The sequence below is a fragment of the Anarhichas minor genome, unplaced genomic scaffold (assembly GCF_050575085.1).
Source record: "Anarhichas minor isolate MPS153535 unplaced genomic scaffold, ASM5057508v1 ptg000043l, whole genome shotgun sequence".
Taxonomy (NCBI): domain Eukaryota; kingdom Metazoa; phylum Chordata; class Actinopteri; order Perciformes; family Anarhichadidae; genus Anarhichas; species Anarhichas minor.
The window spans coordinates 401,557-419,127 of NW_027466489.1; the positions used below are offsets into that span (position 1 = coordinate 401,557).

The 17,571-nt window shown below is 39.3% G+C and overlaps 1 protein-coding gene across 1 annotated transcript; it reads right to left on the reverse strand.

Annotated features, from left to right (window-relative positions):
• Positions 1–12,111: 12,111 nt before the first annotated feature.
• On the reverse strand, positions 12,112–13,859 carry gpr25 (G protein-coupled receptor 25). Its single transcript, XM_076111077.1, has one exon. The coding sequence runs from the start codon at positions 13,857–13,859 to the stop codon at positions 12,738–12,740; it is 1,122 nt and encodes a 373-aa protein (XP_075967192.1). The 3' UTR covers positions 12,112–12,737.
• Positions 13,860–17,571: the final 3,712 nt, after the last annotated feature.

Here is a 17,571-nt window from a genome sequence, read left to right on the forward strand (position 1 = left end):
CTCCAGACTAACTTTTCCACTTGCTGCCCACTTTCTCAGTTGGTCTCACGGGTACATGATTTGGTTGCACCCTCTTTTTGCTCAACATGGTATTGATCAATGACCTTGCATGTTGTCTTAATTTGCATACCCAGCCTGCACTTTCATCATCAGTGAGTCAAACATTTTGTTCTTCTCCTCTCTCCTTAGCTTTTATAGCTAATCAGCTAGAGCCCTTCCTTCTTTGAAACACGGTAACAGCTAAATGGATTGTTTGGTTAAGTTGTTTAATCGTGTGACCAGGTGAGTGAGTGACTCAGGTGTGACTTGCCTTCTTGACCATACAGTCAGGTACAGTCATAGTCTCCCACAGCATGAGTAGTGCACATGAACGTTGCCAAGTCTAGGGTGTGTGACTGTTTGTTAGCCTCTGATGTCATATGATCGCCATTATCTCATTCCTTCAGATAAAAGGTTCAGGACGCATGAGCCGTATATGAGCGGCTGGTGTCAAATAATAACTGTGAAACTCGTTGGTTCAATTATTAACCGAGAGGTTACAGGAATGTGCCGCTGGTTGCATACCAACACCCACCCGGGGTAGGACGCTTCCCAGCAGTCCCTGTTTTTAGGAACAGCTAGATGAGGTGAAGTAAAGAGCAACAAGAGTTGTTTTTTTTCTCCATGTTGGTCCATCCTCTTGGTGATCCATATTATCCTGAACATGACATGAACATGACCCCTCCTCCTAACAGCTCACATGATCATGACTGGAGCGTCACTCCTTAGAATCACAGATAATTGTCTGCTGTGTCTGCTAAATTAAGGCTGAACAGCTGATGTCCAACACACTTAAATGACAACACAACCTACACTGCTGAATATAGTGCCGTTTCAGTTTGAAATATAAATGTAGACATATGCTACATTTACAAAAATGCTTTCTTGCCATCGACTGGTACTTTTGACAAAAAGCTATAAATGACTACTAAAAAAAATGAACCAGTCTATTGAATTTGGTAGGTATGCTACTAGAGCACAGGGTTTTTGACTATATCTACACACTATAAAACAACAAGCAGCTGTTAGTGTTTGAGGATCACATAGCTAACTAATTTGATGACAGCAGAAATCAGAAAGGTACGGAAATAAACCCACTAGGAATGAAACTACTGATCATTTTCCTTATTAATCAATAAAAAAGTAGGAATAAATATGATTTATGGACTTTTATAGAAGTCTATAAAATGTGTGGAAATACTGACAAGTACCCTGTCACATGTACACAAAGCCCATTATGCTTTTTTCCAATCCAACCAACAGTCAGACAAGCAGCAAGTCTTCACACAATTAAGTAATGTAATCCATCAATAAAGACACAGACATGCTGTACTTTAAATCTGTGGTGTCCAGTCATAAGTCTCGGAGTGTTTTGAGATTTCAGATTCCACTTCGACAGTTCAATGTGTGCTAATTACTGAAATCCCCTGAAAAAGCAGCAGAGGCTCATCCTTCCACCGCACAAGGGTGGACTGAACTGGAAGTACTTCAGTAGTTTGATGTACTGTAGATGTACAGTACAGTATCTTACCTTCAAAGTAGATACAAAGAACTGCTTGTATACAGAGCAATCTGTAACATTTGTTTTGTAAGACATATTTTATCTAAGTCAAACATTTCTGTGAAGGTGCTAAGAAACTATACAAAACACTACCTGGAGGTATTTGTTTAAGTCAAGCGTCAGTACCACAGAAAAAACAATCACGCCGCACTCATCATCTCATCAACGCGTCATCGTTTGTAAAAGCATAAATATCTATATGAAATATTAACCCAACAACACAATTAACACAATGACAGTTATTCCACATAAATCCAAATGAATTCACCCAGAAGGCAATAGACAAAGTAAGTACATGAAAGACTGCCAATTAGACCACATATATAAAAAAAATCTACTTACTTTGTGAGAAACTTAGAAAAACTGTCAAAATCCAAAGAGTGAAACCTTTCTCTGAGTTACCGACTTAACTGTAAATACACAAAACTTGAGCTGAGCGGAGTCCGGACAGGAATGAGGGACTCGCCCACTAAGAGAGCGCTGCCTGGTGAAGAGGAGTGGCCACATACTGAGGGTTGAACACTTGAGTCAGTATCAAATAACTCAGCGCTCCTGTCTGAGCTTGAAACTGTGTCAACAACAATGACAAAGATACAAAGAGATTACACTTCACTTCACCCTCTTATCAGCATCCTAATAGGCGGTTGGTGGCAACCAGACTGAAATGTATGTCCCGTTGCAAAGGCACCATTACTATAAAACGTAGACACAGTAGGACAAAGACAGGGGCCCAGGAGAAAGAAATGAGAAACAGCACAGAAGTCTAAAGTCTGGTTTCAGCTTTAAAACTGAAACCATTCTTCAACTAATCGATTGGTTTATTGTCAGAAAGAAACAGCAAAAATGAGCTGATTTCATCTTCTCAAATATGAAGGTTTCTTGCATGATAGCAAATTGAATATATTTGTGATTGTCCATTTCTTTTCCCACCATGTTTTGTATGGACCAAACAAATACTCCATTAATTGAAAAAGTATTCGACCGATCAACCAATAATGATGAGTGTATTCATTAGTAACCAACAGCAGTGTCTTGTTCAACTGTTTCACTTTGTACATATTTCTGGGTCCAGGTTTGTGAGAAAACACGCAAGGTGTCTAAAAGCCAAAAACCCCATGCCTTGATCACGGGTAATAGATGACTACGACTGGATAACTGACTGTTAACGACGCTCTGACTCTTCACCTCGTCAGTTTGGTTTTCTTACAATAAACTGTGTCAGTGTCAGAGTTCAGCTCTATTGTACAAAGATCAAATATCTGGTCGCAGCATTTCTACTGCCATCTCCTGGATGTTTCAAAGGGCTGGTACGACTTACAAATGTACCATCTTAAGATTTGCAAAGAGCCTTCTTAACTTCACCCCTTCTCTTCTGACTTCCAGGCTTACCAATGCAGAGGCTCTTTTGTGGCCTGCCGGTTTTTTTTTTTGCCTCGACTAAAAAGAGGGAAACGCACGGCGGCGGTGGGACAGTATACATGATTTACTGGGACCAAGAGGCAGCACCTGCTCTCCAACTGCATGGCTCACATTCATTCGGAATCTCAATATTCATTTTGGCTTTCCAGGAATGTCGGTGCTTAGACACGCAGAGAAAAAGGTCCAGCAATTCCCAGACACTCAAGAATCAGATCTCAAATGACACGGCACCCAGGAAGCAGCAGCCACAGGGACAAAGCAGCAGATAATTGGTTCAGTGACTCGTATGGTTAATAGAATAAAAGAGCAGCAGCGTCTTGTGGAAACAGGCAGCATACAAAGTTTGATCACCTAAAATCAGATATAGGGGAAGTGAAGTCATGCAAATGAGTAATAATCTCTTCTGTTGACGGTAAACGACAGTTAACAATAGAATTGTATTTGTCACACTTTTCCTCTTTCAATAACGCACAGCTGTGCAGTTAAGTCCATCTTTATGTGACGACTAGTTAAACATCTTCCCACAACACGACTTTACGACACAGACACTCGTCCTGTGTTGAAGTAGCCAGTCGGTGGATGTCATGGGTAGTTTATATAAACCAGGGGTCCCCACCAGACAGAGATATAGCTTCGTGTAGGCAACACAGCAGCTGGCCAAACAAATTCTTGAAATATTCTTGAGTCCTTTTATACGTGTACGGCTAGACTGCTGCTGCCAGTGTGTCGAGCCATCAGCTGCCAGGGATCACACATTTCCCCCTCAGTATTTCGCAGCTTGGCTCTTTCCACCAACTGCCAATGGATCATTTCAGTGTATTGATGCTTAAATCAAGGTGGTGTCATAAAAAACAAAAAGGTTCAATGAGGTTACACTAATGCACCACAAACTCCTAAAACTTTGAAAAGTGAAACAAAGCCATTCTTGGAGCTGCTGGGTTCCTCCCCCACCTCTCTCTCTCTCTCTCTCTCTCTCTCTCTCTCTGCCTCGAGCCAGCTTTGAGTTTTATGTTGCCTAAAGGCTCTAATTGACTATAATAAAGATGTGAAAAAAATACCACATGGATATTAAATGAGCAAGCGTGCAGAAGTGGTGTGTGTGATGTGGATAACTGAATTAGAAGTGTGTGCACCACCATGCTAATCAAGGTCTATTCTAAAACGGTGGCCAAGCCCTTAAACTGTGGCTGAGAGTGAACCAGCGTAAAAACACATCAACACCGTTACACAGAGACAAGCACGTTTAGTCTGACATATTTGGTATCCCTGTAGACTTTGAGGCTTTCCACTAGAGTTTACATTTCAAAGTTTGGGTGCACAGCTTGAGTTAGTAATGACTGTCCCAGCAGCAGGTCACAGAGGTTTAAAGGGTTAAGCCACCTCTGTCCTCGTGCCTCCTGGTCAACGCTCAGGAATGTGAAGCCAGGGGAAATGTTTCAATGCACAGCAATCACTAACTAACTAATATGACCGCTCTGTTGGGAACCTTTATAGAGATTGAAGTAAAACAATATCATATTTCCAATATGTCTCCCATGAACCATTTTGTAAATGATCAACTTCGTGAGGTAGGTACACTATCAAACTGCTATGATGTAATAATACTGAGCATGCGAGGCAGAATGTTAGACCTCACCGACTTGAATGCTGTTGTTCCTCTCAGTTATGTTTTAATGCTGTGCGTTTCTGTTGAAAGAGGATGTCTCTCATTTACAACTTCTCTGCTGGTCAGTGCAGTCAGAGAACTTAATACTGTTTAAACTATGTTTCTCTTTTACACAGGATCGACACAGGAAAGATTAGAGACTGTCCATGAAAAAAGATGAAAGATGGAGAAAGAATGAACGATGGAGATAGACTCAGTGTCCTACAATACTATCCAATAATGACATAATACGTTGAGTGTAATGTGCCCCACATATCTGAATACTGTAACGTTAGCGGTGTACAAGCATTAAATCAAATGACACAACAAGCTTCAAGTGTCGAGTTACGTTCGAGAAAACTCTCTGGAGCAATAACAATACATTAAAGATATCTATTGATGCATTTCATCAGCGCTACCTCAGCTCCATGAAGCTGCAGGGCCTCGGCTCTGAAGAGTTTCTCAAAGTTTAGAAACTTTTCACACACATTTAACGACACGCTGCCCAATAACATGACTTGTTTCCAGATGGACATTGAGTTCACTGGCTTTAATATTTACCGCGTTCCGTACATGCATACAACTATAGTAAAATAAAACGTGTAACTGCATCGTGTGTTGCTCTTACCTCAGTAACGTGAGCTAGTTAGTTAGCATCGTGTCTCATCTGTATCCATACAAACTCCATCGGGCTCCCAGATTTGAGCTGGAAGTTTACTTTTATTTACACAAACAAAAGAGCAGAAGGAACCGACACTAAGTCCTCAAGTGACGTCTCTGTGGTCTAACGGAGTGGATACATTACAACACAAACATTAAAATAACGACTTACTCCCAGAACGACACTTTTTGTTGGATTGGCTACTTCTTCAGCTCAGTAAAGTAAAACAATGATATGCTGCCTCCACGTGCTGTCGGAAAACACGACTACAATAACAACATCAACTTTTTTTTACCATGGTAACCGTGTTTCCGACACGGGACGTATACATAGGCACGTGTCTCAAGTTAGGTTATCAAGATCAATAACACTACGCGAACATGTTTAAAACCAGTAAATGTGTTAATTAAATCAATTCATTAATGATTCGTTCAAGGATCGGTCGTTGTTGTAATCTTCCACTCTGTGTAGAATTCTGACGAAGTGTTAGCTGATTGATGGAAATAAAACAATAGCAACTTTTAACAAAAAACAATCCCTCGATGGGTCAAGTTGCTATTATTGCATTTAGTGGCCATTGTAAGTGCTTAAAGTTAGATTTACCACTATAGTTATACAAAGTACGAGCTTAAAATGGGCTGCTGAACGCCGCATTGGTCATCCTCTTCTCTGCTGCTGTGTGGGCGGTTTGCTTCATCGCATTAACCCCTGTTTCATGACGTCAAAACTGCTTAATTATTCCTCCAACATGACCAAGGTGATCTATTTTATAACCGAGTAATACAACGTGTGTTGAAATAACTTAAATTAGCATCATCTTCTTTTAGTTTGAGCCACTAGAGGGCACCAGTGCGCCACATAGACTTTTAATCCTGTAAACCACGTGATCATTTGTCAGGGCCATCCTATGTTTTATGTGACCAAACAACTCTTCTGATACAGTTAGCTTTTTTTGTGTGATTGTTTCAGACCTTTTTTTATTTATATGCTGCAGTAGTGTCTCAAACCCACTAATCAGCATTAATCAGCAGGTCAAGAAAATGAAAGATTGAATAATAATAATTAAATCCACTGTTGGTTCAACACATTCACAAAACCAGTAGCTCACTTTGACTAAATACATTCTAAATAACATGATCGTAATATAAATTGTAGCTTACTGCTACTTGTCCACTAAAATGACAATGGATCCAACAGTATAATCTTACCACCAAAGTGGTAAAATTGAACTAAGATGACATTCTTTTGTTAACACAATAATCATAAATCAATTAGTAGATGTAACATAGTTAGAAATATAGATGGGCTACTTGACCCATTTCTTTTACAGCATGTGTCTGAGAAGCTACTTACTTTAGCCATTCACTCATTCAGTGGGTCACTGTAAAACAGGCCTGATGTAGTCATTTACCCCAACATGACTTTAAAAACCTACAGACGGTCATTATCAAAGATAAATTACTCACATCTGCTGTACAAACCATCAAGCTGAAGCCATTCACTCTAATGGAAACTCTTGCTGTGGAAATCAACATTTCTTGACAAATCTAATGAGCAATGTTGGCTTAATGTGTCTTTGATCATGGAAAAGAATGAAACTGATCATCACTATTTTTAATTTATAATAAAAGTATTTCTTCTGGTTTGTCAACACACACTTTTTGGTGTTAAATCAGATTACATTTTATGCGTTTCACATCATTTTAGTCCAAATTATGCATGTGCCATTAATAGCTCTTTCAGGGTTTTGATTTACTTTGGTTAACAGCATTAATGAAATATAGTCCCACATAATTCAGAGAAATTCAGATAAAATATGTTTAAAATTGTGTAAAGCACTGAATTTGAGTGTTTATTTCAGAACCTAAAATGCATTGAACTGCCCTGATTTAGTGATAGTGACATGTCAATACATTTGCATTGTTGTATAATATGTGAAACTGTTCAAATTAAAACACATAAACAGACCTCATTTGAAATATCCTCTAGTTCTGACCGGGAACTAAAGATGAACAAATTCTGTTTTTTAACAGTACTTCCTTTCCTCTCGTCAAAAACAACAACATTAAACCACATCTGTCTCAGTGGTTTTATTGTTTACCCGGCAGTTAGTTGCATTGAATACATCTGAAACCATGGTTCCATGATACGGTTTCATGGGTGTTCACAGTTCACCTATGTATGACCCAATGTACAGATTAAGTTTCAGTACAAACAAAGGCCTCTTTTGTCTCTAGATGTTAAATCTTGCCCAAGAGATCCTGTTAGAGACACTGAAACCTTCAGAGAACAAGACTTCCACAATTAAAATGTCATCAGCTGTCAGGTTTGCTCACAGGACAGGTATGAATACAACAAATAATTAAATAATTGATATAAATTATATCTAGCTGGCTGGGCTCCAGAGATGCAGTAGGGAGATGGGAGAAAGTTCCACAAAGTCAACTATCACTGCAGCCCTCCACCAGTCGGGGCTTTATGGCAGAGTGGCCCGACGGAAGCCTCTCCTCAGTGCAAGACATATGAAAGCCCGCATAGAGTTTGCCAAAAAACACATGAAGGACTCTCGGACTATGAGAAATAAGATTCTCTGGTCTGATGAGACCAAGATTGAACTTTTTGGCGTTAATTCTAAGCGGTATGTGTGGAGAAAACCAGGCACTGCTCATCACCTGCCCAACAGTGAAACATGGTGGTGGCAGCATCATGCTATGGGGGTGTTTTTCAGCTGCAGGGACAGGACGACTGGTTGCAATTGAAGGAAAGATGAATACGGCCAAGTACAGAGATATCCTGGAAGAAAACCTCTTCCAGAGTGCTCTGGACCTCGGACTGGGCCGAAGGTTCACCTTCCAACAAGACAATGACCCAAAGCACACAGCTAAAATAACAAAGGAGTGGCTTCGGAACAACTCTGTGACCATTCTTGACTGGCCCAGCCAGAGCTAAACCCAATTGAGCATCTCTGGAGAGACCTGAAAATGGCTGTCCACCAACGTTCACCATCCAACCTGACAGAACTGGAGAGGATCTGCAAGGAAGAATGGCAGAGGATCCCCAAATCCAGGTGTGAAAAACTTGTTGCATCATTCCCAAGAAGACTCATGGCTGTACTAGCTCAAAAGGGTGCTTCTACTCAATACTGAGCAAAGGGTCTGAATACTTATGACCATGTGATATTTCAGTTTTTCTTTTTTAATAAATTTGCAAAAATTTCTACATTTCTGTTTTTTTCTGTCAAGATGGGGTGCTGAGTGTACATTAATGAGAAATAAAATGAACTTTTTTGATTTTAGCAAATGGCTGCAATGAAACAAAGAGTGAAACATTTAAAGGGATCTGAATACTTTCCGTACCCACTGTGTGTGTATATATATATATATATATATATATATATATATGACTACCATGAGCTTTTCTCAGTGAGCTGACAGGTGTCGCTCACTCATATAGACTTGATGTGACATTTTAAGGAACAATGAAACCACAGTCTGCAGCATTGGCAATAATTCTGTGTGAATGTTCTGATTCACACAAAATTCACACTGATGATGCATATTGGTGGTTAAACAGTAAAAACTATATGCACTAACATTGTGCCATGCTACTTTATCTCTCAATTCACTAAAGCTGCCCTTTCCGCTGGGCAACGTTATAAAGCCCAGATCACCAATGTGACAATATTTTGTGTGAGCCTTTTTTCTTACTGTATATAAACTTTGAGTAAGTTATATTTGTACTGAGAAGGTAAATATTAATAATATGAATATGGAAGCTATGCAGGGAAAATAATTAATTACTTATTTTTTACTTATAACTCCTGCAGTCCAACAGGTTGAATAATGCTATATCCTAAAAATAAAACTCAATTACAACAATTACAGAATAATAATAAATGCTAAAACATTATGTAACAGTGGCACAAGTAAAAGAGAATCATTAAGTCATGTAACAATATCCAGCCTATCTAAAGCTAACTACATTATCTATGGTCATACCAGTGCATTTGTATTGCCTATGAAACTAACAAACGTTTCCTTTGTAAAAGGAAGGAGGTGTTATTTCTTCTTCTTACAGATATGTAGTACGGTTACAAACTAAAATATCATCAAGATTTAAAAGTCCTAGTCTGAAAAATAGTTTGATGATTATCAATATGTCTGCCAGCGCCATATGAACCCATGGGTTACTTTTCTTGTTATCTAATTGAAGATTAACAGTTAGAATACTCATTTGAGAAGTTGAAGGCAAGTTCACGTATTGCTGCATGAAAGAGAGCTGCAACAGCACTGTGAGAACACTACCAGTCTGTCTCATTGACCACAAACAGGTTTGTGAAATGACTGACACCTCGCCTACTGGAAAATATGCCAGGGTCACACACCTTTCATTCGGTGTGTAACAGACTGGCAGAATAAGTCATTCAGTTCATTAAAAGGCTTCTATTCTTAACAACCATCATTTATTACAAGTATTTTGCTATTCATTCAGAAACTCAAATTTTTCTTAGATAAAAAGTGTCTTTATTTAAAATAAACATTTAATAAGATACCAAAAAAGAGACTGATAAAGTTGATCTATTAAGCCTGTCTGTGTTAAATTTTAAACAATTTAATCTTTTGCAAACAACTACTTTAACATTTTTTTTAATTGCTTGTTTTAATTTTAATTAAAATGGATGGATGGATGTTTTAATTCACTTAACCTTTAACATTACAATCAACATTGAAGAAAACATTTGCCCCAAGACACAACAGTTAACTTCTCGTCATAGATTAAAGCATCAATCTTGCGTGTATAAATCAATTAGGTTAAAAAGAAAAACATTATTGTATTTCATCTTTGTGTAACATGTCACATCTTGTGTCTTAGACTGAGTCCATGAGCAATTCACTAATCCCCCAGAGCCTCCAGCACTGAGCATCAATGTGTGTGTGTGTGTGTGTGTGTGTGTGTGAAGCTTGTGAACTGCTCTGTTCTCAAGTTAAAGGTGCAATCTATCAACATGTTCAACTGTACAATAAACACAAACAAACCCTCAACAGTTAGAATAAAGTATACACTTTTGTCATGAATATAAAACAAAGCAGGAAACAGGTTCCTTCAAACTTAAAATGTGATCTAACGGGTAAAATTATTTAGAATATAAAAGAAAGATCAAAATGCAAAGCACTGACATATAATAGTATATATGTAACCACTTTACACGATCACTTTACCTTATTTACGTATTTTCTTACAACTTGTTTCATTATGCATATGAATTTACTACATTGTGGTTTACAATGCGTCTTTATATTTTGCAATTCCTGAACACCTGTCTACTACAAATGTATATTTCATATATATGTATTCTATCTCGATATTTTAACTTCTGCATTATTTTATGTCTTAGATTCTAATTGTTTACTTGCGGAATTTTCTTTTTATGCATATTTAATTTAAAAAACACATTGGTGTTATTTGCGATAGCCTTGAAACAGTTTTGTGAGAAAAGGTGGTCAATGTATCTCTGAAAAACCTTTTTCTTTCAAGCAGGAGAGGGGGAATTCCTGAGTCCCTGCACCCACAGCCTGGCACCGTGTTTTCTCATAGTTAAAACTGCACATAGACGACTGAAAAAGAAGTGGGCACACATGAACATTTGAACTTTCATGTATTCAACGGTCGCTGTAACACTCGTATGACTACATTTGATTTTTAGGAAATTCCTTTTAACGGTGCCTCATGCCCGAGTGCCTCTGCTTAGTAAAAAAGTTCTTATAAAGAGACCAGGAAGAAGTGTGTGCAATAATAAATGTTTTGCATTCTAACTCTCAGGACACCTCACAGATGTCACATCTGAGCTGCCTGTGGTTTTTGTATTTGCCTTTCTACGAGAGCAAGTTGTAGCCTGGGAGCTTTTATGAAATGTTTTTTTAGATAAACCTATCTATAATTGAAAAAGTGGGCCCGTTTTCATGTTTTGAAGCACTGTCTGATTACATGTAATTACATATTCTACCCTCTTTCACTCAATTAGCTTCTGCTTCCTGTTGCAGTCAAGTGCACTGACTGATTTTAGGTTTCAAGTTTGGCATTTCCTCGTATGAATAAGTGTGACTTGTTTCTCACGACCCTTTTTGTTTTTCTTATGCAAAACTCACATGTGAATGGCAGGAAAACATAAATACGACCAAACTGCCAATGGTCTTCATGACAGACAAAATAGAAAATGAGTTCAATTGTTGAATTGCTTTGAGAATGTCATTTACAAGCACTTACAACTGAGGGGAAATGACAACATTTAATGTAATGATCGTGCCAATCTTCAAACATGTTTATAAAAAAATCGAATTCTCCCTAACTTGACTAAAATGACCTCAACGTTTTGTAAAATCTTTTCAAGATTAAAATGGGATATTCTTGTTAAGAACATGATAGTCTTGGCTGCACATGTCAGGATTTATGAGCTGCAGCTCTACTTGAATGTAGTGAAACTTTGCACTTTTTGTCTGAGTGCAAAAACACAGATGTAATTTATTACTGCAAGTCTTTGGTTTCTGGATTGTAATTATGGAAAAGCTTGTTTTAAAGTATAATGTCTCTTTTAAATTGTTACACAATTCAGTAATTATCTTAGATTCTTTTAATCTTAATGAAGTGTTTTTGACGAAAATATCCATTCGATTCAATATCAAGAGTTACAAATACACAAAATATATTTTTTTCAGCTTTTATTTTTGCAACTTTATCACAGCAATATATATATATATATATATATATATATATATATATATATATATATACATTTAATAAAATGGTATTCATGTACCAAACATTTTTACAATAACACCACCAAATGATTCTCTCTCTCTCTCTCTCTCTTTCTCTCTCTCTCTCTTTCTCTCTCTCTCTCTCTCTCTCTCTCTCTCTCTCTCTCTCTCTCTCTTCTCTCTCTCTCTCTCTCTCTCTCTCTCTCTCTCTCTCTCTCTCTATATATATATATATATATATAAAATAACAAAAAAATGCAACAATTATGTTACAAATTTTAAATCATATTTACACCTCCAGATCACACAATTGCACTCAACTAATGCAACAAAAATGTTCAGGGTTTTCATACAAACAAGCAAAAGATATCAGTGGATACTCATATATCGACACTACTGTACTATATTATACACTATACGTCATATAAACAGCATCTTCAACGTATGTAGAACATTTGAATAAAGAAAAATACATGACAAAGAAAATCACATTATTGTACTAACTAAAAACAATCCATTCTTACCATGCAGCCTATGCCTTTATATTTACCATCCCTTGAGACAAATATGCACAAAGTCTCCCATTATCAAGATAAGTATATGACAAGTTTTCACATAATAACCCAATGGAACAATAACTTTCCTAGTTTTCTCCTCCTACTCAAACATCTGCAGCTGAGTTCTTCCAGCTGTTGTTCCATAGCTATCTGAAGTGCCAACATTGGTGAATGAGGCTGAAGAGTTGTGGCTCTGCAGTAACTTTGGCCTCCCTAGGAAGGTCTTGAACAGGGTCTCGGCCCGTCGTCTGAAGTGATGGTCTAGGAAGAAGTAAATGGCTGGATTCACACAGCTGTTGAGGAAGGCCAGACAGCACGAGACGATGAGCCCGTTTCTTTGCCACGACTGAGCATCGCAACTCAGATCAACGTTTGAGAGCTGCGAGCCAATTATGACGACCTTGAAGACGTTAAAGGGGAGCCAGGACACCACGAAGGCCACTATGATGCAGAGGACCATCTTCAGGGAGTGCCTGCGGCGGGCATCAGCCCGAGGATTTGCTGCACAGTGGCGGTTGAGATGCACGACGATGGTGCCATAGCAGAGCGCGATGATCAGCACTGGGAGGACAAAGGTGAGTAACGCCATGGTGAGGCTCAGGCAAAGAAAAAAGACAGAGTTGTTGTCCTCCACGCAGGAGAGTCCGTCACCGAACGGCTCCACTTTGCGGTACACCAGGGATGGGATGCCGAGCACCAGGGAGCCCAACCACACTGCGGCACAGATGGCACGGATGCACCTGCTGCTCCTGAGGTACCTCGAGTCCATCAGCTTCACCACGGCCAGGTAGCGGTCGACGCTCATGCAGGTGAGAAAGAAGATGTTGGAGAAGCGGTTCACAGCTATAATATAGCTGCTCAGTTTACACAGCAGGTCCCCAGCTGGCCCAAAGTCCCAGTAGCCACTCTGGCTGGCGGAGATGGCCCACAGAGGCAGCGTGAGGACGAAGATGAGGTCGGCCAGGGCCAGGTTGACAACAAATGTGTCCACCAGACGCCCACTCATCTTACCTTTGCTGCCCACGACCAAGATCACAAAGAGGTTGCCCAGAAAGCCTGTGAAAAATATGAGGTAGTACAGTACGGGCATGAATATGTTGGAGCCATGCAGGTGTGAGCCAGGGCAATCCATTGTGGCATTTCGATCAAATAACTCGTAGTCAGTAGAGTTTTCAAAGTAATCGTAGTAATCATAAGGTCGATAATCAGTGTAGGCGTCCATCCTGAGAGATCACAGATGGGCTCTGAAGTGCAACTGTTGTATTGTGGCAGGGCGGTGAGTCAACATGCTGCTGTGAAAACCACAGAGAAAGATATTTCCTATTTCAGCTCTCTTCTTCTCACTCCTCAGATCTGTATTTCTTTGACCGGCTGTGATAACTTCCTCTCAGCGTCCTTTCACTGCAATTTATGGGCCAAAAGGACTGAATGTTTTTTTTATTAATCTAAAGACTTGTCACAGTTGGAAGCTTGATGAGCAACATGAAACTCTGATATTGCACCCAGCAGGGCAGGATTTGTAAAATGAGCCAATGCAATAGTTTGCCCTACTTCATAAAAGCATGTAAGCTTTTTAGATTACAAATATGTTTACAATTGCAGCTGTTTAAAACACTTTAAAAGCTATTATATTTTCCGAGACAGATAGTGTGTGTATGTGTGTGCATGTGGCATACTATACTGTTATAGATATTTGCTCACATGAATTGTCACATCTGCCTTATGGATATAGTCCTGAATGGTGCATTAGTTGTGTGTGACCAGCAGGGGGCAGGTACGATTTACTTGTGTTTTATATCTGACGACCTCCTGCCTGAATGCAGACTGACTGTTCTGGAGCAAATGTCACTGATCTTCTGCAAAAGAAAATGTTTGCTTCACTGAGAATTTCTCTCTCAGTGGTGAAAACATGCTTCCGATTCAAGCTGAGAAAGAGCAGTCGGAGTTATATATTGCCAAGTCAATTTACAAACTATATGAATCCATGGATATCCTCAACCAATCCTTTCATTCTCTATCCAAACCAAAGCTTTTGAGTAGCTTTGTACCCATATATTCAACACGTTTTGCATACACTGTAATATGCAGGCTCTGTTTACTGACAATTCTTATAGCTCCTTTGTTTTGTACCACAAGCAGTGGTGTTTGTTTGATTGTGAAGCTGCAGTATTTGCTTAGAAAGTGGCCTCAATGGTTCAATGGCTCACTTTGGACTTCATCATGAGAAGGTTTGATACTGATACAGTTTAATTTATCTGAGACCAATAGTACAATGAGTACAATATCAAACATTAATGTTGTTATTTGACATTTTGTAATTGTATCTGCAGTCCTTTTGGCAGCTCACAATTAAAACATACACACAGCGACAGAACGTCCCGAAACAAACAGGTCAGGACACTTAATACGAGATTACACACAGCAATAGTTGCTTTCACTTTAAATATGCAAATATCAACCAGAGTACATGTCAAATGTCTTTTTCAACAATATTTACTTGTCACTGACCAGATGAGTGCTGACAAACAACTATACAGTCTCTATGGAAACAGACTGGATGTAAACTGCTCTGTGTTTGTATTTACTCACTTTCACTAGTCTTTCTAGATTTGACCTGGTTTGTTTACTCGTCTACTTTATTACCGACTGTGTGTAGAGGCCAGTCTTACCATTGTTTAAGCAGTGTACCACTGAGAATGTGTGATTGTAGCCAATAACTAGATAGCATATCACTTTCTGTTGTGCTCAATAATTCAGGGATTATTTATCTACCTGATATGCAACCCAATATGACACAACACTCTGTTTCTCCATAACCTAATTTGACTGTTTGACTATTTCTATTTTTGTCTATTCTGTACACAAGACATGAATTGCATGAAGGGGGATCCCTCCTCTGTTGCTTTTCCTTAAGTTGTTTCTTATCTGAAGTGGGGGTAATGTGCTGTACATATTTTAAAGCCCTTTGGGGCAAACTTGTGATTCTTGAAATTGGATCATATTAAGAAAACTCACTGCCAACTCGCCTGCCAGGTAGCTAAAACCTGAAAAGGACAAAGACAGGGGAAATGTGTTTCCTGCACTGTAGACATGCTGTAACTTGAATATCTTGTGTGCTGAGGCAGCAGACAATGTGAGCGATAGTGTGATGTAGAGATGAAGCTGTTTCTCTTAATCAGCTGAAAGAAAGATATTGTAAAAACCCACATCCACCACGGAAACAACCCGATTCAACCTGAAACTGCTCAACACTTTTTGTGTATCAGCAGCTCATCTTTAACAAATACTGCACTGGTGTCAGTCTGGATTCAACCTGCAGCTCGTTGCTTCTATCTCGACGATTCACCCTGGTGAAAGATAACAGAGATTGACAGGGAGACTTTGGCAGCCATTGTTACAGAGAAGGAAACTGTCATCACGCCTGCCTTCTCAAGACAGAATAGACTCAGGAGAAATGAACTCCACGGTCCAGCTCGCAACTATTGTGCTGTGGCCGGGAGCTGAGAGGTTGGAGGACAGGCCACATCTTACAACAGGCCGGAGAACGCTTCATTGTCCCGCGGGAGAGTTTCAGTTAAGAAAGCACAGCGAATGAATGACCTCCTTAAAGGATCCCTGCTCCACTTTCTAGCATTGTGCGTTATTCAAACACTCCTTTTACTTTGTAGTGTCAAGGTGATGTGTGGATATACTCATCACGGCAGACAATCCTGTCAGTCCCGCATTGTTCGGTTTGACGTCGTTCTCCCTCATGCTCAGCTGTACCTTTTTTCCTTTAAAAACATTTAATTATTTCTTCTGCATTCTTGCTGCTCTGTCAGTGGAACGCTACATTCCTCTCCTAGAATAAGTGCTGTCTCACTCCAATTGAGCAGAGTAAATGTGAGAGCCAGTGAATGGAGCAGCCTCAATAGGAGAAAATAAACAATTGCATTGGTCCATGGGTGCAGCGGGGGAGAGCGGATGAGAGGAAGGGAGAAAGGCCTCCCTAACGTGCTAAGATTCCCATGGATACTTTTTCTGTTGAGAGGAGGATCTCGTAAAGTACTTCAACAGTGGATGATTTCTCTTTTTTTCTTTTGCTCTGTTTTTATTTGAGGAGAGAAAGGGTGGTATGCGTCAGGATGATTGTTAGACATAGGGGGGGGGGGGTCACATGCACACACACACGCACACACACACACACACACACACACACACACACACACACTCACTCACTACACACTCGTACAATTTGCTCCTCACTTGTTGAGTGTTAAGTTTCAGAAAAAGAGTCCATTGTTTAGGTGTGAAAGGTTCTTGTTTTAGCTGTTAAACTAAATCAAAAGTTCCTTGAACACAAAGGATTACACAGCCTCAGTCCTTGTGTCATTTTAAGTGATGAGGGGCTTATAACTGTTCCCTTTTGTTGAAAAACTTCACAACTTTAACCCACTTTCGACTTTCCTCCACATGTCGGATTTCTCCTTCATTTACATATAAACCACACGATGAAATACTTTGTATTTTTAACACCTTAATGCCCATACCACACAATAAGAGCTATGTACAGGAATACATGGAGTTACAGAATATGGTCACAGGTTGCACATATAAAAAATGCCAATCTGAGAATAAAAACTGAATTCCTCTTTCACTTTGACCTTTCCACAAATGCTAACATGAGGCCACACTTGTTGTTTTGCCTTCCGTTATCGCTGTTAGCCAGCCAGCCAAAACAAGATCATTGATATCAATCAGAGGACACTACGTTCTATGAAAAAAACAAGTATTGTTGCTAGGTGGTTAAGTACATTTTCAAGATGATATCCAGGCTTTGCTACATTGTTATTGACATATTGAAAGTTGGTGGTTACCATGTTATTGAGTGGTTGCAGAGGCTTCAGTAGAGTCTGTTAACTGGTCAGATCTTTGGTTAGGGTTTCACTAGGTGG